Below are 24191 nucleotides of genomic sequence, written 5' to 3'. Positions count from 1 at the left end.
TATTGAAGTCTTGCCTCTTCTTCCCAAACATAGGGTATATTATTTCTTATGACATAATTCTTAGTAAACCATTAAGAGAAAAGGAAGGGTTCCTGTGTACTATGTTTATTCCAGAATAACTGAAAGGCATTAGTGCCATTGTCCTGCATGCCTAGTGCTCAGAAGTATTTAGGTGAGAAAATCAATTGCACTCAAGTAAAATGTACCTGAATCTGCTGCTTCTGAGCATCAGTGTGTACACGGAATTCATAGTAGCTTGCCACCAGCAGCCTATGCCTTCATTTGGAGGAAGCAGGTAGCAACGGCTAGAATTCTCCCCGTCTAAGAGAGCACTTCACTGCACTTCCAGGCACTTTTGTACTCATCAGCTTCTTATTCCTAAGTATGTATGATATTAAGATGGCATATCCCTAAGAACCATTTTCTTTTTCCTCCTCAGCACTAAGACCTTTATTCCAGCCTAGTATTTAAAACTCTGGAAATATTTTTGTTGGCCTAATCTATAAGCAGTATAACACTACTAGTTCCATTTCCGGAAAAGCAGCTATAACATTGTTAGCTTCATGACTGAGAATCATGATTTTGTCTCTAAAAAGCAGCAGTTTAAATGCTGCTTCTCCATGAACAGGGCTTTTTGGAGCTGAGTGCAGGCATTCCAAGAAGCTCCTCCATAATAAGGCACATGGAAGATCACCTAAGCACCTGTTATGGGTTGTTGTTTGTTTTTTAAATGGTAAGTGTCAGGAGAAGAGATGCATGTTCTTTGACCTTAAGAACTCCTACTGCAAGGAATGGGGGTAGCCCAGATCACCTCCCCTCCCCCAGCTCAATTTTGGTATATATTATTCCAAAAAGAACTACTGCAGTAGTTGAGAGGGTTTCATGAAGGGATTTAAAATCATTTTAGCCTTAAACAAGGCAAACTTCCATTGTCTGTCTATCATTTCTGTTCCCAGGAGTTTTAAGATGACTTGTAACTCAAAAGCCATTTGACAGTCTCCTTCACATGGTCCTGAAATGTTTCCATCTGGGAAATTTTCCAAGACAAAAGTTGAACTGTATTTTTGGAGGGAGGAAATTGCATCTGATCATAAGTAACTGAGCACTTAAGTGGAATACTGTGCATTGTTATAGTGGCCAGCGTTAATACAGTGCTTTCCCTTCAAGTTGGCTACAATAAATTTATCAAGCAGCTTAATAGCACAAGATAGCTTTTGTTTAATCTCCCTGGGTTAAACAGCTGCTAAAGGAAGAAGGTAGTTTGGAAAAAAATGTGTAGAACATGTGCTATTTAATTGCAGTTCTCTGAAAGACCATCTGGGCTCAGAGTTAAAGCACACTGCCTCTCTGCCAGTAACTCCCTGTTTATCATCTGTGCATGAAAGCTGTACAATGGAAGCTATAACAGATATCTAACAGGAACTCTGGTTGCAGTTCAGCAAACAACAAAAGGCTTGAAGATGTAGGTTGGGCTATTAACATCTGCAGTTAGGCTGTGGGGATTGTGATATAGGTGAACGGAGCCTGCTCTTGTGGGTGAAGCCATAAATCTAACATATCCTTGTGTGATAAGCACTTTACAGGGTAAGATTGTTAAGTCAGGCTAAGTCCAAGAGTTGTGAGCCACAATATGCAAAGGGATGTAGGTATGGCATACCCCTAATGGTCACTTTTCAGGCAAATAGTAGCATGAGTGGTTTAAACAGTGCAAGTGCTCTTACAGATTTCCAAAAAATGGAAGCAGGTGGATTTACATACTTAAATACTTCTCCACCTCTTTAAAGGATAGCATTTTTAGCTGACTGACTAATCAAGCAAGTGGACTTCCTTAAGGCAAGGACAGACTGTTGAATACCACGTGAAATGGGGTCACCTGCGATGCAGGAAGTGGAAGTTAAACCAAATTAGTTAGTCCTCTATCCTTTCTTTCACTTAGCATGGAATAGAGCAGATGCACCGAAGTTACTGTGGAGTGGTCAATCTCCATCCTTTCAATTTATGGAAAGAGAGAATGAGTTAGACTGTCCATTAACTAAAATCAATGAATACCCTCCTGTTCATAGATGTCTGCTCTACAAGAAGCCTCTGTCTTTGCCCCATCGCCAAGGTAGCACAGTAGCTTTTATGGTGATGGACTGACTCGGAGCTTACAGTCACTTTATTTCACTACCTTACAGCACAGAATTTACTTTAGATTGTAAAACATGCAGATGAGAGAGATTAAGGAAGACTCACCTGTCTGATGCCAGGAGCAAGGATAAGTTTTCATCACTACCACTAACAGTGTTGTGACTCAACAGAGCTAGTCCCTATTAACATTTGAGACCAGGTATGCTCAGTATGAGTCTTTTCATCTAGTCAGTAGTTCTCAACCTTTTTTGTACCAGGACCCATTCGTAAACAGAAATGGCAAATTCCTGCCCCCAGCCCTCCAGTGTGTGGGCCAGGGGTGGGGGTGTGGAGCGGGGAAGCCACAAGCAGCCGCCTGCAGGCTGGAACTCTGCCAGCCTGCAAGGGAAAAGCCACAGTTTCCCATGTTTTCCTCCTTTAAAGGAGAACCCATTTGTAAAGTTTGTTTGCAACCCACTTTTGGGTCATGACCCACAGGTTGAGAAATGCTGATCTAAATCCTTTTTAAATATTGCACTGTTGTCTTATGACAATAGAGAACAATTTTACACTTAGTTGAGGCATGTCTTGTCTTAGCTTTCACCATACAGTAAACAGGAAATAACCAATCTTTGATTTGCAGAACATTCTGTTGGAATAAATGCAAATGTAGGTGCCCACTTTTTGCATTCTGTAAACCTTAAATCATTTTGGTGAAAGACATTTTTTCCCTTCGTTTAAACATTTTACTTAAAAAGGGAAACTGCTGTTCTTATCTAACAAAACTAATAGTTGCAGAGCAAGGATTTTGATCTTGTTCTGAAGATATTTTACCAGATGAGGTCAGTGGACTGTTGCTATCATTAATTGACACCCAGGAAAGTACCCAGATAACAAAGCTGAGTAAGCTGATTTTTGGGGCTAAAACTATGAAGTTGAGAGAATCCTACAATGGTGTAATTTAACACCTTTACACAAGAAATAGGAGCTGACTTAGAAGGCTATGCAGCTGTCCAAAAACTAGTTGATGTAGTTAGTCTGGTTTTTCAAATCAATTGGTGTCACATCTGGAAGTTGATCAACAAACATACTGCTGTACTTCCAATAAGATGACGTGCACACATGTACCCCCCCCCCCATTTGTAGTTCTTACTTTTGTTTCACTTGTTACCAAATGCAACTCAAGTTTATTTAAGATTCTAAATTACAAAGATTCATGGTATATTCACAAGCATGCACTTCACTTGTCACATATTTGGTCATTTCAACTTTCCACTGCTAGATGTTTTGTGTAGACCAAAGACCACAGGTACATTAGCTGGTCTAGGACTTTTCTAAGAAAATTACTAAATTTTCATGTGGCTACTCTTGCTATGCACTGGACTACATAGTGAGCCTGGAGGATATTTACATACACACAAAATGGCACGTCCTGCACTGTAGACTTTCTACTTAGCTCTTTATAGTGAATCCTGCTGTAGCATTGCCGAAGATATTTGCCATCTGGGGGTCCAGAGCTGTGGGGTCCAGATCTGTGATTTGTGTTTTTTAAACTCTGGGTTAGTTGTCTGGGTAAGTCTACCAGTGTTCTGAAAAGCCCCTTCTCTTTATAGCTGCTTTCAACAATTCTATCCACTGTTTCCATCCCATCTAAGACGGTCAACCTGAAAGATTTCATTAAAATGTAGTGTCCTAGGCATGGCAAAATGTCTGCAATCTAACTTTGCATCCAAGTGTTATGATTATGCGTAGGTATTTTACCCAACAGAATACCAGGAGGATTCTCCACTGAAAATTAAACACTGTTAGTACCTGCCATATATAGAGGCATTTTAAACAAATTTTGACTATCTTTAGGATTAAAAAAACAGCACAAGGAATATCTTTTCAATATACATGTTAAAGATAAAGCTTTTAAACACTGTGAAGCTAGAATTCACTCTTCATATTGCTGTGTTTTGCCCTGCAGTACAATCTCAGTCCAAGGCTGCTGAAGTGTTCATACATATTTTAAACATCAGAGGCTTATTTTTATATTCTTAACAACATGGCCAGCTACTGTAATTCTAGATTCAAAGATGAACTGAGTCTAATGTGAAAATATATGTAACTGGAAAAAAGCTTGCTCACTTGTCTGTATTTCATTCTGCTCATACACATTTGTCATTTATCTGTATATACAATATACAGAAGTAGCTTTTTAAGAGTTTAAAATAAAAGAAGTTTTCGTAAAATTCCATGTTTACAGTTGGACATTTTATTAAAGCATCTTTTTGAGTATCAAAGCGAGCAAAAGCAAACTAGGGAGCTCTGCATACACCCTTCTAGTGTACATGCAGCTGCTGAATGCTTGAAGTAAGTACCCAACAGAAGCAGCCTTCTGCATGTTTACTAGGGCTATAGGAAGCTTCAGTTGCTGATTCGATTCGGCAGCCGAATCTAATCGAGAGACCCTTTAAGTTCTCCAAGTCGAATTGGAACCCTCTGAATCGATTCAGAGAGATCCGGTCCACTTCCAGGTCTGCCGCAGAGCACACAGAGTATACCGGGGGTGGTCCCCTGCATGCTCAGCAGTGGACACAGAAGTGGACTGGAAGTACAGGCAGTCCTCGGACTTACGACACAATTGGCTCCTGAAAGCCACGTCTTAAGTTGAAACATAACTCGGAACCAATTTTCCTACACAAAACAATGTTATAAGTGGGGGATTGGTTCCTGAACCAAGGCCCCATACCCTATTTTCACCGAAAATAACCCAGAATCTTGTACTCAGTCAATTTCTAGATATGTAATATAGCTACGTTAATGTATTTATATTATAAATAGCAATCATATTGATTTGGAAAGACTTCTTTGAGGTGACTTTGCTAGACTTGAAGGGTTGTTGGCTGGAGTCTTCTCAGGAGTCTTGGCTGCTTTCTTAAAGCCAGCATCCAAGGAAGTTTGGACAGACGTTCTCCAGGGAGACAGGCAACAAACTCATTCACTGGCACAGCATGGTGTTGAATCAAGCATTGTAAAGTTGAAAATAGAGTCAGAAAGTTGAAATGGTGTCAGTTTAGAAACTAAGTTGAGGACTGCCTGTATTTCTGGTCCACTACCAAGCAGGCAGAGGGACCCCCCATGCTCCTGTGTGATGCTCCATCCACCCCACCATCTTAGTGTTCACCAGCCATTCCTGGTACCAGGAGGGATGTAGAAAAAACTTTTAAAGCTGTGTCTACGGCTGAATCGCTGATTCTCCGAATCAGCATCAAATCTTACGATTCGGATTCAGCCAAATCAAATTGGGACAGTGATCTTAATCAGCTAATCAAATCACTGTCCCCTGAATCAGGCCAAATCTGAATCGAATATGGTTTGCTTCGCACAACCTTAATGTTTACTCCTTGCAACCCTACAGATGGGTCAGCTCATTTTCAAGAACAGCTGCTGGTAGTTTCCTGGGCCATGACACTCTTGTTGCAGTAGAGTGAGATGTTGGAGGTAAGCAAGTGCATTGCATAAAAGAGAAAACTTCTTATCTTGGCTCCAGTGGGACATAATTAATCCTTCCATAATGCAGGTTGTTTGGTAGGGACTTACCTTGTGCCATTTTGTACCAGGATGAATTTGATGTTGAGAGGTCAAAAGCAGAGGGGTGATTAAGAGTTGTCAGCTCTGCAAAAATAAGTAGTCGGTACATAATTCCTTGGCTGATTTACTTAACTAGAAGGTAAGGTGGCCAAGCATCAAGTGACACTTGTTAAAACTAACCATTCTTCCTCAAGTTGTTAGAAGTTGGAATGTGCTGATGATGAGCTATGGGCTAAGCCTTTTGCAAGTGCCAGGTGCCCTTCTGTGTTCAACTTCTGCATGTTAACATTAAATCTATCTTCTGAAATCAGATTTCTGTCCCAACAGAGGTGTCAGACAACATACCATATCTCCCCCTCCACTACATACTAAGTAATCCTTTAAAGGCAGATTTTCTTTTGTTGGGTTTTTTGTTTTGTTTTTTACTTAAAATTGGCCAGTCCATAAGCCAAATGTGACGTGAATGAAAGTCTAGTTGAAAGCTATCATGAAATAATTGTTTGGATAGCAAAGTAGTCAGTGCCAGGGTCTTGCCTAAAAAGTCTCAAGTGTCCTACACATTCCAATCAAGTACCAGTGCTGAAATTAAATTTACATTAAGCTTCATTTTACCTTACTAAAGACTAGGGCGTTTGGCATTAGAATGGCAAGAGACCAAACTGACTTCCTTGGGTGAATCTGGACTACATATGTATACACATGACTACTACTTGTAAACATCCTCTTACACTTAGTTTACTGTGGAACTATTTTTATAATAATGGTTGAAATAGCCACTGTTTTAGACACCGTAATCTTGCACAAGTCAAAATAAAATATGGAAAACCAAAATGTTTACTGTAGTGTGAAGAATTTTACATTTACTTTGAGAATAGATACACAAGCAGTGGCAGGGACAAAATACACCAGGATTGCAAAACATGGAATAGAAAACCTTGGATGATACTTAATTCCCATCAAATTAACAATATAAACTGACATGTTTCAGATATAGTATGGTGCTCTCAGAAATGTCTAGCCACCAAACTTAAGTCCTAGGATTTTTACTACCCATTTATTAGCATAATTACCAGATACACTACTGCCTAACAGCTGCTGCCAAAACATGCCCCACCCCCTTTCTACTTTTAGTGAATTTTTCTAGGCCATACTAAAAATCTCAAGTCCCTTAAACAGTCATAAAACCTCACACATTACAACCTACAGATAGGTAGGTAGAAGGGGCACGTAGCTACTGAACATCACCATGTTTCTGTTATCCTCTTCGACCAAGTCTTAAGGGCAATTAACTTTCTCCTTGCTGGAACACTGGAGAGCAAGTGAAGGCTGCTAAACCCACACATGCAACAGCTTCCCTGTATACAAAATGTTCCTATAGGTTCATTATAATACAGACAAATATAGGTGTTTAAAGGAGACGCCACTTAGATTTCAGGGATCCACTATATCTAAAGAGTATCATTCTACAAAACTGAAGCCAAACTTCTCACCACCAATATTTGGCTTGGATTTCAGACCCCTATTGGCATGAGTTTACACATGAACATTACCAGTTATTGCTTCAGCCAGGCTGCTACAAAACAGTTTACAAAGGCTGTGAAATATGAGCACAGCTATACATATGACAATCTGTCCATCCTACAAAGATTTCACTGAAAAAACCATCAGCCCTCAACATCAATTCCACTCCTTTAGTGCAGTTTTAAATTGTTATAGTAAACACTTAAGATTTGGCATATATTAAATAGTTATTGGCACACTTCTTCGGACATTGAGAAGTTCATGTATAAATACCAATACGCCCATTAACCAGAGCAGGATGGGAGGAGAACAATTCAGCCAATCTGAGCAGCTTTTCTGCCTGCACTTAAGCCCTCCTTGATTTTCATGCACTGAAGCGAGAGCTGTTTCATTCGGTTATCCAAAGCCAGGCCCTCAGCAGAGTGACTGTTGCTGCTCCTATTCTTGTTCGCCTTGTCACCCGTCTTGGTCTCAGCCCCTTCTGCCCTATCCCCTGCAAAGACAGGAGTAAAATGTTCAAACTCGAGTCAATACCACGGTCTGGACACCAACGCTGCTTCTTTCACCAAAGGATCCGAGAACCCAGAAGGAGCAGTATTATTTTAAGGAAATATACATGAACCAAAGCTGGTCTCCCAGGTTACGAAAACCTGTGCCCTGCCTCACTAAGTGAATCCCGAAACAAGCTCGGGTGCAGCACACAAGTGTTTTAATAATCCTGCAATCTGAATTTCTTAGCTAAAGCTTGTTAAGCAACTGACAAAGGTGGTTGCCTTCAACACCTTATTTTATGAGCTCTCAGAAGCAGGATTTTCACCCAGACAGATATCAGGGATTTAAAAAAAATAAATTCAAACAAAAAAACAGCTCAGTACTTATCTTGGAATATCTCAGACTCTAAAGGCAGGATACATCAAATGCATCCTACTGCTCCTCTAGTACCACTTCTGTACTGAATGTGGGAGGCCAGACAGGAAAACATAAGGCACGTCCTATTTGGGGATGGATAACTAATAATGTAAAATACTAGTAATGCTTGGTGATGGAAAAAATTCAGGTACCATCTCCAAAGTATTCTAAACAACACATCCCACCTCAATGAATGCAACATCCCTGAGAAAGTTTAGCATGTTCCACTCCTGCTACAAAACTGAACAAACAACCTGACCCCAGCTTACCCAATTCTACTTACCTCGTTCAATCTCGCATTCTGGGGAAGATGCCCCACTGCACTCACTTCGAGGACCAAGGACAGGAAACATCATCCCGAATTCAGACAGGGAGACAGGACTGGGCAGATCCAGGCTCCCCGGTCTTGCTGCTGGAGGAAACTGAGTGGGCATCTCACAGGGGCTTGTTGGACCAGAACTGAAACTGGACACTGACTGGGTTTCAGAATCTTCTTCAGACACAAAACTGCTGCAGTTGTCATCCTCAAAGACTTCAGAGGCTACTGGAACATTCAAGGGGCATTCCAATTAGTTCACCTTGTTTCCCCAAAGTAGCTCCCTTATGCAATTTCAGTTATTTCCTTTTGCATCATCTCCAGTACATCCACTACTATCCCAAGGGCTGCATTTACAAGCCAAGTGTAACTACAGCTGTCTACAATACATTAACATGGCATTTCATTAGCAGGCCTTGGACAGAAGGAAACAGTCCACTCCCACTTCCTGACATGAGCTATTGGGAGAAGCAGAGTAATGCAGTGTACCAATATCAATAACAGCTACTGCTCGTTATGCTAAGCGGAGCGTGTTTTACTTTGCTCTGCTCCTTCCTACACATCCTGTTGTCTGCCTTGTTCACTGGATCGGTCCTGTAATGAGAATATAAGCTGTTCACAACAGAGACTCTCCCTTTAATGAGTGTACTGTGCTCATCACAGCAGGTTGCAGATTCCTAGCCAAAACTTAAGCATAAAAGGATTAAAAGCCAGACATGGTGGCAGTAGAGAATGCCACCTTCAGATTATCTTCCTGCTTTTACAGTAGAAGTCCAGTGACTTCTGTTGCTTGAGAGAGAGTTCAACAACAAAAAAGGGGCCCTTTCCCCCAGTAAAGTTGTCTCCCCCTTCTAGCTTTCTTGTGTGTGAAATTCCAAATGGTGTTGGCCATCTCCAGTTTGTCAAAATGAATTAAGCCAGACTCTTTGTTTAGGAGCAGGTGGGGGGAAATCAGCCAACAATAGTTCCATTTTGTACAATGCAAGTGCTAGACATCTTGTCAACACTAACACGTTTGGAGCTCATGTACCAGCACCTGACATGTGAGTAGTCTTGGCCTTAGATGGGTGACTCACATGCATCAGCCTTTGCAGAACAATCCCCCCATTCATTTTAGATCATAAAATGACCTAAGCTATCTTCAAGTCCTCCCACTTGGAAATCTCAATATTGTAAGCAAGGTTTGGAGTCAACTTAAAAGAACGCTGGGAGCAAAGAAACAGTGTTAGCAAGGGAAATCCACAAAGCAAAGTTTCAAAGTTTTTTTTCTTATCTCATCAGCCCACATTCTTGCTCATTTACAAACATGAAGGGCACAAACAAGAAGCTGCTATCATCTTTGCTGTTTCCAAGATCACTAGCTTTCATGCACTATAAAAGCCACATTACAGCACTGACCTAAGAATATTTCAACAGATAAGTATGTAACACCCGCCTCCCAATTTTTTTTTGTACTGGGACTTTGCTTAAAAAGTGTAAGATTGTACAGCAATAGTTCAGCTCCTCCACACTTTAGTACATGGCTACTTCCCGCTCAGCTTGCATTGCTCGCCACACTTGAGGCAACTGCGGATAATTTTGCACAGGATGAGCTTTTTGTTGCACTGAAGTCAGTTCATTTGATGCAATTCTGACTAAAAGCTACAGCTTATGTTTTATTAATCAATGTACTGGGTATTAAAGATCCAAATAACAGCATCTACCAGCAAAAAAAAAAAATCAGTGCATGATGCCTTGAAATCTTAACTAAGCGCAGCAGACAGAACTTCTTTCAGTAGTCCAGGTATAAAAAGACATGGGTAGAAAGACAATCACCCACCACAATGCGCAAGAACTTACCTCTTACGGGGGTAATACTTTTGCTGTTGTGACTGACAGGCACACCCACATCTTTCTCCATTGGACCTTTAATTCCCACAGTCAAACCCCCCACTCTGGACTCATACCTGGGGTGAATCAAGGGGGCAGGGGGTGCAGTCACATCCTCCTTTGATTCGTGCTCTACCCAAACCTTAAAAACAACTGCCTGTGAACAGCAGTGCCCTCTCTGTTCAGGCAGGTCTGCTGGGATCTATTGACTTAATGGCTCATTATAATCTATCTAATTCCTGGTAACTGCTCTTCACTTCACAGGTGTTAACTACTCTTCCTTGTTTTCAGTGGTCTTGATCTTCCATTAATCAAGCTATGCTTTCTTCTGCAATGTTACTATCTGTTATCCATTCTCAGTCATACCTCTCTCCTATTTCACAGCCCTGCACATTGGTTTTAGTTCTAGCTAAAAACTTTAACTCAAATGTGGTAATATTAACTCCTGTAAATATTAACTACAGTGTGGATCAAGAACAGCGAAGCACTGGATGCTCAAAGCTAGATTTTGTATTATGAATCTGAATGAGATTTATGTACATATCTATTATGACTATAGGGCAAATGACACATCTCTTTTGACTATTTTTGCTTAATTTGTTGATTTTTTAAAACTAAATATATAATCTAGCAAACTAGTGCACATTCCAATGTAGCTGCATTTAGTTTTGTTTTGATCTTAAACTGAATACTATAGTACTGGGCCTCTAGCATATTAGTACATCTTCTTGTTCTTTTTAATTGGAGAAAAATGTGTTGTCTTGATGCACCACACCATCTGCACCCCCTTTTCAAAATCCTAAATCTGCCCACGCTCACACCAGTAACAGACTTAACTTAAATGAAGTGGTATTACAGATTCATAAAGCTGGTGAAAAATCAGCACCAGATTTGAGTAGTAAGCACAGCGCATATGATCTTGGGAAGCATTAGCTGCACTGAAGGCCAAAAGGGCAGGTATCTCCAGCCCTGATTATCATCATCACACTGAGCAAGCATGACCTTATGCAAAGTGCCAGGTCTAACTGCCCTTTTTACATGGCAACATACTGGCAAACGTCCCTATCCCAGGTTGTGTGTAGGCAAGGCCAAAAGGCTTACAAGAGTTGAATGGCTTTCACTATACCACTACAAGCACAGCAGTACAGCACCTCTTGAACGGATAGTATTTATACTAGTATAACAACGTCTTTATACAACTATAGCTTTTTCCCATACTAGCAAAGTTGCATCCATCTTGACCACCCTCAAGCCAAACCAAACTGTATAGAACAGTCTCCAGAATGACTGGATAAATGCTTTCAGAAGCTCGTATTCACATCCATTAATGTGTATCGACTGCTGCTTTCCTACAACACTGTGCTTTTCAATCCCTGCCATGCTAGACACAAGGGGAATATTTCCACTTTACTCTGTTTCCCCAAGGACTGAATTCTCACGGGTTCAGAAATTGTCAAGTTGGCTGAAAGCATAACTGAGTTAACCAAAGCCACAAAACACCCAATCACAAACTCCAAGACATCAATAGCTTTCTTCACCCAACATTTCTTGCAGCACAAGACCTGCTTATGGCAGTTTCTAAGTGAACAACTTTATACTTACTGGAGATGGTGTCTGCCTCCAGTTTGCTTGCTGAAAGGTTTTCCACTGAAGTATTACTGCCTTCAGCACCCACACCGCAGCCCCGGGGCCCCATGGCAGCAGACCGTCTCCTCTCGTGGATCTCATCTGAGATCATCTCCAGGTTTTTCAAGGCAGTTTTGTACTCTCCCTTTGCCAGGGCCAACTTTGCTTGCAAGTCATCCACAGTCTTTTTTAATTGCTAATAAAGAAGGCATGAAGATTTTTAAAATGCACAAGTCACACATTTTCCAGTACCTAAAAAAAGGGGGCATTTGCTTCTCCATTTTGAAAGTCAGTTGCTTTAAGTTGTTCAGGGTCCAAGCTAAAAAAGTAACAGACTCTGGCCTCGGCACCACCAAAGGAGCAATGAAGCTGCAAGACTGAAGATGGGAGAAAGCCAAACAATCATGGAGCTACTACTGAAATGAGCTGGAAAGAACTGGTTATGTGCTACATGCCTGAGAACAGCACAGGAGCTTCTAATAGTCTAGGGCAAGCTGAGCCATGTGAAGATGAGGAGCCCAACAGCAGTGCTTAATACAATATATACTGTGCACTCCACTTCCTCACCAGATAACCGCATAATTTGCATAACACAACAGTGGTCTCAAACTATTGCCCACTACTTAAACTGTAACCAACTCAAGTTACATACATTGGCGCTGTTGTCTACTTTGCAACTTAACTGCTCTCTGGTTACCTGCATACTACCTGCATCCATCTACTTTAACTAACTGTACTCTATTTAACTGCCCCAGAAAAAGAAAAGGGGAAACAGTTATCAAAACATTGCTACTAGAAGCCTTGACAGGAGCTGCTAGTACCACACCCTGATAGTGCTCCGTACTTAAATGTAGTTTGCACTGAGTTTGGATAAGGGCATATATAGATACCCTTTTTCAGTCTCAAGTCTGTGCACTTAAACTAAGTTCACAGTATTCTGGCTACTTATTGCAGTGAGTACCACAACTGAGTGATGCAACACATTGAAACAGCAAGCACAGAACTACCTGGACAATTATCCTGTACAGATCATCTACACTAGTCTCTGGAACAGTTTGAGATATCATTGCCACATGTTGGAAAAGACTCCCACACATCTGCACGGGCCTAAGTGTTGCTATCACTTCAAGCTGCCACTTGTCACAAACTCTCAGCAATTCACCGACAGAACGAACATCAAGAGTTCATGCCTCTCCCCTGACAGAGCTCGGAAGAGCTGAATTGCTTGATTTGGTTCCAAAACACAGAGTGTCTATGTGAACTTTCCATTCCCCCTCTAAGCAGCCAATTCGTTTTGTGTTCACACCCTCTGGCTCAGTTTCCTAGCATAGATTTTAAGCTCACATTTCAACAGTGAAGGAAAGCTTATTTTAAGTTTGCTTTCTGCAAGCCTTGATGCCAAAATTGACTTGTAAGCCTGGTATCCAATCAAGAAAAGGAAATAGCATCATGTGATTTAACCAAAAGCACAGTTAAGTACAGTTTAAAATAATAAAACCACAGAGTAGATGACGTTCATAAACTTCACATAATTTCCAGGTAAAATTGGTCAAATTATATTTGCTTGATTCTAACAACAAGCACAAAGATACAAAGCAGATTTTGAAGACTTCCTGTTTCACAAATAGAAACAAAGGTTTCTTTGGCATCTTATCTTTAAAATATGCTTAGTAGGTTCTTCAACATAAATGGCTTGGAACAGAATTTGTTTGGCACTGAAATGTAAGAAAAATGATTAGAGCAGCACTTTGCATTGAATTTCATCATTTTCCTGTAATCAGTTTTTCATGGGTCTGAAGTACATACATACCTCAAGCTGCACATAGTATTTTGCCTTGAGTTCAAAGTAAGGCCTGTGAAAAAACAAAGAAGAACTTGATACAATTGCTGAGAAGCACAGAAAAGCTTGTAGTGAGAGCTACTTAGACCCACAGCATTAAAACAGTTATGACAAATGCCAGCAGTTTAATCTGAGACTGCCTGTGTAGACTAAACACCCACATTTGTAATTTTTTGTAATGTTTCTTAACAAGATTGTTATCCTAAATACTATGTGCTGGAGTCTGGACTTGGTAAGTCTGGACTTTGTAAAAGACTTAAGCACACACCAACCATAAGGAACAAAGTGTCTCATTATAGACATATATATAAGTACCTTGCAGAATCTGTGCCTCAAGCTCAATACCTTTTCAGATTTGTTTTTTCCTGGCAATTCTTTAAACATCCCCACAGGTCTCTGACTTTTCAGGAGTTTTTTAGAATACTTACAAAAAAAGACAAAGGTCTGCCCACACCTAGGTGGCTCACAAGGGAGGGATGCAACTAGTATCACATCCAGCCACCTTTGACTCTCCAGCCCAAGTGACATGTGCCCACTAGCAGCTTATGTAGCGAGTCCCAAGTGAAGCTCAAACTTGCACATCTGGACACACTCATTTTAGAGCCACTGTGACCCTAAAATGCTAATGCTGAAGAATGTTGCATTGCTAAAGTATGTCCAGACTGTAGGAAGGATGTAGGCGTCCAACTGCACGTCTCTCTCCAGCTGCATGGTAGTCCAATACTTTTTGTTCAGCCAAGCAACAGAGAGGAGCCATACATAAGCCATTTCTTCCTTTAATCTGCAGAACTTAATAGTGTCAGGAGACTACAAGGATATGAAGGATGCAGTTTAAAGCCAAGAAAAAGAATTCTAGCCTAAAGTGTTACAGGCTGTGAACCATCAACATGTTGACATTACACAGGGCAAGAATGAAAGCATTTTACTCAACCATAATACTGCTTCCAGGCTCTCACATTTCAGGACCTGCCTCAAAAATCTGGGCAGCCAACAGTCACATAAATCTTCATATAAAATCAGGGCTTCTACCACCCCTTTTCCTTCCATGTTTTGAGCTGGATTCTGATGTATGTTTTCTTAGCAAGCAGCACCTTACCCTGCAAACTGCACCCCTGTGATGTCTTGTAAAGTAGCATGCTGCTGAACTCAAACCCCTCAGGGTCTGGTTTTCTAATAACAGACATAAAGCTCTGCTAACCCTGATTCACAGTTTGAGCTCATCTAACAAACCTCACCTGCATTAAAAAAAACAACACACTCCTATGCCAGTTGTATCTAATGCTTTGCAGCAATGCAATGTAGTTTTGTTGTGGGTGCCTACATGTCACCGTACTCCATAACTACAGCTACTGTAATCCAACCAACCACCCTCTTAATATCACACTGATGTAGAAAACATCCTTCTTCATTAATATTTTTGGACACGGCATCTCTCTAGTTCCTACAGTGGATTGTTTTCCTGCTTGGTAAGCTCAGATAGGCAACTTTGTGTGGCAGTACTTCTTCTTTATCATGTCTCCAGTCCACTCTTTCTGTATAGTTCGCTCCCAATATTCTGCACAGGCCACTGCTTCTAGTGTTAATGTTGCCAAATCTTGTGGGGTGCATTGTGGTGCTACAGTGCATCTCAGGAGATGATCCATAATTTGCTTCTTCTAACAAACACATTGGTCAGTTGTGTAGAGGCATGGGCGACTAGTGACACCTTAGTCAGGGGCCATGGCACTTCATCTGGCACTCCCACTGCCCGGCTGGCACTTGCAGAAGGGGGACTGGCACTCCCACCTGCCCCCTGCCCATCACCTAAGTGGGGAGCGTGGCCTGTCAGACATGCACCAGTGCTCTCAGGGGGTGCATGTGTACCCTCGCGCATCCCCTATCCATCACCAATGCGTAGAGGCCCCATGATTTCATGAGAAAGTTGCATCTGCCAAGACGACCCTTAATATATTCAGGCTCTGCCACATGTACCATCTGTAAATGGAGCCAGATGCTAACCCCTCATAGTGGGTAATTCCTCGCCAGTTCCATTCAACAGCTTTGTTGCCTAGTTCCTCCCATTCTTTTCGTCAGAGGGTAGTCCTGGCCGATTCTGGTCATGTGATCAATGGTATGGTGCAGAACAAAAAGCTATTTCTTTATGAGAGATGGTGCACTGGTTGATGTCTATATAGCAGGTGGCAGTCATCTGACTCTTATACCTGCCAGTCAATGTCACCTAATACTTTCCTCCTGATGTAAGGGGGTGCTATACAAGACAGTGCGTATAAGCAGGGAATAGGATGGGTTTCAGGCAGCCTGTTATAAGTCTGCATGTATCATTTAGAGCAGTGCCAATATATTTACTGTGACTTGAGCATGCCCAAGTAGTGCAGATACATTCAACCACATAAAAAGTACTAAGGCAGCAGTATATAGGGTGGATGGATGTGTTCCCTACTTAGAATTTGTGAGTTTATGCATAACGTTGTTTTGTGTGTTGACCTTAGTTTTGGTATTTAACATGTGCTTTTTGTAACAAAGTGTACGGTCCAGTGTTACCCCTAAGTAGACCAGGTGTTTCTGATGTTTGAGACTCTCGTCACCTCAGGTGACATTCAGGTGTCATTCCACATCCCAGTTCCTCAGATGGAAAGAGCAGGTCTGGGTTTTGCTAGGGTTGGGTTTGAGCTAATTATTTAGGTAATAATCTGACATTTCGTTCAGTGCCCTCTCCAGGATCTTCTCCTTGTCCTCAAAATGCTTCTGCTGTGTGCTAATGCAGAAATTGTCAGCATAGATGAAACACTGACGTTCGGAAGGAAGTGGCTGATTGTTAACGTAGATGTCGACTAAAAATGGGGCAAGCATACTGCCTTGTGGCAAGCTGTTCTTTTAGGATGTGTGGAGCCAATTGCCCAACAGCGGAAAAAGCAGTTCACAACCTTCCTGGTTCCAGAAGTCATTCCTGTCCATGTAGCCTCTTCAGGTAACTCATTTTCCAAAGAATGAGATTATGTTTCACAGAGTAGGTTTTGGGAGATCTACACACAACCTTACTTCAAAATAAAGGTTTCATCTTCTGAGATTTCAGGTTCTATACTGATACTAGGCTACAAAAAGCAATTTAGTCAATTTGCTATATTCTCCACTATTGTAAGAGAGCACCCTGCTAGCGCACAGGCTGACAATATAACTTATGAGCAATTAACACTTTAACTATATTGATATTACTTTAAGTATATTGATACCACTGAGTGAATTGTGGGACTTGATTACATGCTTATGCTAAGACCCATGTCCCCGGTCCTTTGAGACTAACCCAAAGAATCAAAGGCCTAATGAACTTCTAACCTTAGCTGGCATAAAAAAGTGCATGTTAGAAAGTAGTAGGGAAAGCAGTACTTTTTGGACCAGTACTGATTAACAATTCAAATGCAGAGAGTAGAATCCCAGGAGCCAGATCCCTCCCAATGTTAAATTGTTTCGTTCCAAGGTTCGGTGTGGGACTCTGGGGTCCCAGGACAAAGAAGCCTCTCACATGTTCCTTCTTAGTTCCCCAGTATATTAATTAGGTCTTTAAACACTATTTTCAGAAGCAGACTGGTAAAACAAACAGGACTGTTAATCTCTGCATGCAGTGACCCCAAAGAAGAGATAGGAAAAGAAAAAACTTGGTAAGAAAGTTTTTGCTTTGTATTCCTGTGCTTGTTTATTCCTTTGTTTTTGATTTTATGCTGAAGCAATCCCTTTCTATTAAGGGTGTCTGAACAGTCTCCTTTGTCATTTAAATAGACAAATGGCAAAGGGATGAATTTGACCTAGTTGATTACCTGGGCACTGCCCATGGGGTCCTTTCTGTGAGCAACATGCTCCAACTTAACTCTTAGTCTCATAGACTTTAGGAAATCTCAGGTCTTGGAGAGGGTGTGTAAGGAGAGGAGGGACTAACCCCTTTCATAGTATTTTGTGTGTGATGAACTATGATTTTCTTAATACACAGAACATGCAAAACACCCCAGTGATTTATTATACAGTCTCACAACAACCCTGTAATTCAGGAAAATGCTTTTGTTTCCATTTTATAGATCAAGAACAGCAAGACAGAGAATTTAAGCAATACAGCCAAGAAGCTGGTCTAACCTCCAGCCATGTCAACAGAGAAGCACACTGAAGGTTGTGAGAAGAGACAGAGACCGTTACATCTGCCCTATAGGTAGATGGAAACAAAAAACGCAGAAGGGAGGTAGGAGGTAGGTTTTTTTTGTTTTGTTTTTTGTTTTTAGAGTCACAGATAAATAGGGAAGATGGACAACTTCAACGCAGGGAACATGTGCTAGTATGATAATATATAAAAAAAAATGAAACCAAACAGTTCTCCAATTTGCACACCTAACATAAATAGGACTCTTCAAGTCGCACTTAATTGTGTTAGAAAACATCCTGCAAGGTGCTGTCTGGCACTGGAAAAAGGGTCTATGTGAATTTTGTAATCACAGATAAATAAGAATTATCAGACTAAAACTACCAGACTGGATTTTAAATAAAGTATTTTACGTAGCTAACAAGAAGCTTGAGGCACTTTATCAAATTCGGCAGAGTAGAAAGTTACTTCCAAAAGGTGGCTAACCCAGTTTATTAGCAAGTTGATTATCATTTGAGTCTGAGACACTGGCCCATGAACTCTAGTTGATGTTGAATGAAATAACTATTTGCTTGCCCACATGCCCATACATTTTCAAATGGTCAACTATTACTTAAAAGCAAAGCAAAAAAATCCAGCTCAATCAAATCTTCCAGATAAAACTCCTCAAAGTTACTACTGCCCATGTCTTGATTATTTTTTTTTTTAACAAACAATCCTTGCACATCTCAGTTCAGGTAGGAATAAGGACAATCACAGTAGTTTTTAAATAAGGACTGGGAGAAGGAACTCTTTCAACATTTCCTCCACATGGAAAAATTTTGGATAACTGTCTCATAAAAAGAAGTAGTTATCCTCTCTAGGCTGTATGAAGCTCACATGGGATGTGAGCTGATGTTCCAATTCTATAGACCCTACCTCTGTATCATCAAGAAAGGAGTGTTGGGAAGAGAAAACTGAAGATAGCAAACAGTTCCTTTAGCACAACCACGGCTAGAACTTCATAAAAACCATCAGTAAGAAGTGGTTTTATTCCCAATTACTCCCCATAGGGCACCAAACCCCCAAGGCCAGGTATACTTTTACCAAAATAAGTGATCAGAAACCTGTCTATATCCATAACAGGACAGAAGTTCAGCGTACAGACTGATTTAAAAATGGCAGAATCCAGTCTAAGATTTGTTCCCCCCCCCACACTAAAGGGCAAATGTAATATATTGTTCACTACTGATCTAAACTATACCACTTACAGAAAACCATGTTACTTCGATTGATTCTGCTTCGGGCTTTCTGCATCTAGTCTCTACCATGAATCTGCTATTTTAAACAACCACTTTACAATACTAAAGATTTCATCTCAGTCCCAAATGATTCTTAGACAAAGTTGTAAATTTAGCTAAACAACTGATCAAGCTTTTAAAAAGGACTACATAAGATGTCTGCTCCACCCCATTAAATTGGTTTCACTGCATACTCATTTGATACTCATTTGATTCATCTGCACTTCTTATTACATCTTTCACTGGAGAAGCTCAAAAGTCTACTATGTTTAGCTTTAACTACTTTGTAAGTTGATAAGGAATATATACAGACCACTCCCCTCCCCAGAGAAACTGTAAGCTCTGAGGTCAACTGTTACAGAACATACTATCCCCGCATGCAATAGCTTGGGCAGGAAGTGAAGAGATTATATCCATTTGACATTGTAAGGTGAAGCGAGGGTAATGAAACAAACCCTCACCAAGCTAACTACGCTTACGAAAAAGATCTGGTGCTATGAGTTTAGTTTTATAACCATCTCATTCAAAAGAAAGCATTTCTGGTAGCAGGATGCCCTTATCCTTGCTCTGGTGATTTTCTCACCCAAGGGAGAGAGTAACCAACTAAACTGATGAATGCCAGTAATTGCTGCAAAATCTATGGAGCTCTTTCTATCCAAATACTGGAAAAAAGCTGAATACAGCTTAATTTATAAAATCATTAAAAAAAATAAGGTGACAAGGCTGCTGACATCAGACAACATTTTGGAGCGACCATCTATTTTGATGGTTCTTGAAGTGCTAATCCTTTTACTCACTATATAAAAATGGTAACAAAAATTGATACAAGTCATTTTTAGAGTGAGGTATTAAACATTAAGTAAATGAGTCAAACAAGTTACGACTTGGAACTACTCACTGGAGATTTAGAACTACAGGATAGGATTATAATTAGCTGGAGACAGAAAAAAAAACTTTAGGCAGACTGAAAGCAAATATTCCAATATGTGAGTTTTCTACCCTACCAACAAATATACATAGACATCTATGCAACGGAATAGAACCACACACCAAAAGAAGAGGCATCTGATCACTGCACTGCTTATTAGCTATGCCCTCTGAAGTGTCTTCCTTTCCACAAGAAAAGCTCTCACATGGCTTGCTAAGAAAGAGCAGGTAAACAAGTCTGATGTACAATATGCAGAGCTGATGCAGCATTGCACCTCTGAAGTTTGTCAACAGCCTCATTGCTTTCCTAACCAAAATACAGTTCTATGGCATGATATGCTGGGCTCTGACTTGGAGGCAAACAAAAACAAGCACAGGGGACTCTGTAGCCTCCTGGTAGGTTCAGTATTGACAGAGAATCCTGTAAGCGATGCACAGAGAGCATACTGTGCAAGCAGGCTCAGCATTTAAAAGGCACCACCAACTGTGACACATACTTAGATTTATTGATAGCCCTTTTCAGTTTTTTCTCCAGCTGCTTCATCCGACCCATGGCAGCGTTGTACTTGGCTGCAGTCTCCTTGTGCACCAGCTCACTTCTTGTTTTCGTCTGCTCTGCCTCCATGACCTTCAAGAGAGAAAAAAAGATAAGCATATGCTTATCCCCTTCATATCAATTGTAATTAACAGTACGTTCACAACCTTGTACAGCAGAGTGGAGCTGGGGAAGGAAGGGGGGAAAATACAGTAGAAACCAAGTCTCTTTTCAATTAATCTACTTTGAAAAGTTTTGGAAGGACCTACAGCATGTCTAGTTAACAAATACAATATTAATGACAGAAGCAGCATACTGTTCTAGCTAAATGTATTCTGGTTGAAGTTCCTCATCTCAAACCTTAAACCTCCCCATTAGAGCTCAGCATCTCCTCAATGCTCCTTAGGTGCTTATGACTGGCTTTCACTAGCTCTGCCAGATTGGCTTTACCTTTTCACAAACCACCTTCTGGCTGGGGCGATACTATAGAAGGGCTCACAACCCCAAATACTGAAAATCTCAGCAGGACTACTCAAAAGAGTGAAGAGCTGCAAGTAGGTCCATGGAAGAGGGCCTTTGATCAATTTTAGCTTATCCATTGTCCCCAAGTAGCCAGCATCCAGCCAGCCAATAGCCCATCCATTACTGCCATGCCATCAATGGGAAGCTCACTTCCACATTAGTGCCATTGGCCAGCTTCAAGCCATATTTACAAAAAATAGTAGCAATTCAAAGATAAAACTGACACCATTACTGTCAGGACACCTATGAGACTTCTGAACAGGTAGGAGGCAACATGGATACTGCCCTACTAACTGGGCAGAGACACACACACACACACATATGCGCACACACAGATTAAGCACATTACATACTCCATGACAGGTCTCAGTTCCTGTCCCACTCAGGCAGGCAGTCTCATGTCTCGTACACAAGTCAGCAAATTGTTCAGACAAGCATTGATTTAAATTTTTATAAATAATACTTACTGCCTTGGCCCCTTACAACTAAAACAAGATTTACAAGAAAAAAGAAAAGCCAAGTATCTGTCTTCTGTTGCTATGGGTGTTCAACTACATGTGCTTTTGCAAATCTGAAGAGCCCACAATTGCAAATTAGGATGCCCATTTCTGTTTCATGGTCCATAAAAACATTTTTTTAATTGTGAAGAGAGGCCCCAGCCAGGTCCCAGCCAAAGAGCAGACTCATTTGTTTAATACTCTGAACACTGTTGTCTTGTCTCTCATTCCCAACATTTTAGCAACTAGCCACAGGAGCTCTCACTGTGCAGTGATTTTTAAGCTCTCCCACTCACAACAGAGCAAGTATCATTATAAAATATGGCTGGCCTCAGCTCCCTCCAATACCCTGTTTCCAGAAGTTCTGGATACACATTGCTCCGATTACCTTCTATTATTTGAAACATTCCAACACCTGCAGCTTACCTGATCAGATCAAAGTAAGTCTCATCTCAGGAAGAAATGCAAGCACTTTGGTTTTCAAATCATGTTAGTCTCATCATCATTGTTCTATTCTCCTGTGAGCAAATGAGCAGCATCCTTCAGAGTCTGAGCCTAGCAATTAAAGTGATATTCAAAACATGGCGAAGGGGACATAGACAGCTTACGGAAGCCGACTGCCGTTTACTTTCCATTGCATTGAGGGTAAACCACTATTTTTACTGCCTTTGTAGCTTAAAGACTAAAATTATAATACCCAGAGTAAAACAAAAGTTCTCACCCCTGTAAAAACTAAAAAGCATGTTCCACTTGTCTGAATGCCCCAATTATTCTGCAATAAAAATATATTGCAGAACCCTGCAACCTACAAAGATTCCTATTAAAAAGGCATTTGATTATATCTGAAGGAATTTATCCTGCTCCAGTGCCCCTCAACTGCCTTTGTGTATAAATAAGACTCCCATCTTTTGAAGAAAGCTCAGTATTTATAAAACATTCACAAGAGTTTTTGCTCTACATCCTGCAAATTAGCTAATCTCTTTCTTACTCTCAGTTTGAACAACTGTTAGAAAACTATAACAATACAATGGCGTTTCCTAGAGCAGTGGTCTCCAAAGTGGGATGCATACAAGGGGGGGATGTAAGATGATCCATTGGGGTGCAGGAAGAAAATATTAGAACTTCTATTTATATTTATTTTTTATCTAAAAGAAGAAAGAAATTAAGTTTTACTAATATTTAATATATGGATTGACACTGGTGCCCTCACTCAGTCCATATGTCAAATAAATAAATATACATATATTGGGGGTGCATGCTCAAAACATTTTTACTGATAGGGGTGCACGATCAAAAAAGTTTGGAGACCACTGTCCTAGAGGGTGCATCAGGGTCTAGTGAGGAAGTATCTAAATTAAGATGTGCAATCCCAGAAGATGACAGCAAGGCTGGTTTGCTTTCCTTAGTGCATGACAAAAAAATTGCAATTTAACTTTTGCTAAAAGCTCTCAAGCAGTGGAGCTGCTTATTCCTTGATGTTCCAGAGTTGACTGAATGCCAAATGATTCTTCTTTGGAAGAGTTTTTGGTAACTGCTACTGCTGGCTTGCATATCTAGACTTAAAGTTCCCAACTCATGGTATGATGAACATTGCAAGCCCAAGGCCCGGATTCTCAAGAAGTAAATACATCAAGAGGTAAAGACATCTAACTCCCATTTAAATCAAATACTTTGAGGATCTAGACCCACCACAGTAGTAGACATAGTAAACGAGAGGCATCATCCACTTGCAAGAAGCTTTCAGGTTTTGAGAATCAGTGGCCATGTCTACATGAGACATTAACTGTGCAGTTGTTACTGCACAGTCATTTTGTACTTGCATACCCACAGAACCCCCTGTGCTTATGTTTTTGTTTGCCTCCAACTCAGTGCCCAGCATATCTAAGAGATGTTGGACAAACTTGGCTTCATGGTGACACTGACTGCGCAGTAGCTCATTACTACTGTGCAGTAGTGTCGCGTCACAGTTTGTGCCCTCCAATGCTACTGTGCAGTAGTAACAACCTACTACCAGTAAGCATCTCATGTAGATGCAGCCACTAACTAAATAATAACTACCCAAAAATATTCAGAAGATTCTACATTTATTTCCTCTCTGTCAAACCGTATAATAATTCAAGTGGCTGTTTCTTCAAAACCTTCTAATTTCAGAAATAAATTATTTGTCGAACAGAGAGAACTTCCTCTTCCTTGCCTTGTTTTTATCTTTTTTGGGTTGTTTTTTAAGTGTATTATTTCTGAAAGGTGCCAAATTGACAGCCCTGAAAATTTACATTCTCTCTCCAAATAACAGGTACAGGACAGACAGAAGCCCCAGAAGCAAGCCCCGGTCAACAAAAGCACCTCTAGTCCTGGCCTGGGAAGGAAGACTTCTATGAGGAAAAGGATCTTAAAATAAATAAATAAATGCCATGTCCATTTAACTCTTGATTTCTCCAGGACTGCCAACCAAGATGTGCTTGGGTACGCAATGCAGACCTCTGTTTACTTGGAACTAAATAAGACTGCCAACCAATTTCATAAACTTTTGAACTGCCTGCA

The 24191-nt window shown here is 40.7% G+C and overlaps 1 protein-coding gene and 1 long non-coding RNA gene across 2 annotated transcripts; one reads left to right on the top strand and one right to left on the bottom strand.

The window, feature by feature from the left end:
* LOC109311181 lies at positions 1 to 14626 on the top strand. The gene is made up of 3 exons (XR_002101441.1): positions 1 to 295; positions 6892 to 6899; positions 14615 to 14626. It is a non-coding gene; the product is annotated as an uncharacterized LOC109311181 (long non-coding RNA).
* Positions 6497 to 22470, bottom strand: SH3BP5 (SH3 domain binding protein 5). Its single transcript, XM_019536654.1, has 6 exons — positions 22077 to 22470; positions 20594 to 20724; positions 13737 to 13779; positions 11903 to 12122; positions 8399 to 8659; positions 6497 to 7699 (listed from the first exon to the last, which is right to left on the bottom strand). Exons 2-6 carry the CDS (start codon positions 20719 to 20721, stop codon positions 7521 to 7523), a joined length of 831 nt encoding a protein of 276 aa, XP_019392199.1. The 5' UTR covers positions 20722 to 20724; positions 22077 to 22470; the 3' UTR covers positions 6497 to 7520.
* Between the last annotated feature and the right edge of the window lie 1721 nt (positions 22471 to 24191).

Source organism: Crocodylus porosus, unplaced genomic scaffold, assembly GCF_001723895.1.
Source record: "Crocodylus porosus isolate Cpor-Errol unplaced genomic scaffold, CroPor_comp1, whole genome shotgun sequence".
In the NCBI taxonomy this organism is placed as follows: Eukaryota; Metazoa; Chordata; order Crocodylia; family Crocodylidae; genus Crocodylus; species Crocodylus porosus.
This window is presented reverse-complemented; position numbering and strand designations above follow the sequence as displayed.

Excerpts from the sequence above, each read along its gene's own strand:
- SH3BP5 (XM_019536654.1), bottom strand. The coding sequence starts at position 20,721 with ATGGAGGCAGAGCAGACGAAAACAAGAAGTGAGCTGGTGCACAAGGAG. Across the intron at positions 13,780-20,593 it reads AGGGCTATCAATAAATCTAA|GCCTTACTTTGAACTCAAGG; the intron begins GTATGTGTCACA and ends GTTTTTTCACAG. Across the intron at positions 12,123-13,736 it reads AATACTATGTGCAGCTTGAG|CAATTAAAAAAGACTGTGGA; the intron begins GTATGTATGTAC and ends CTTCTTTATTAG.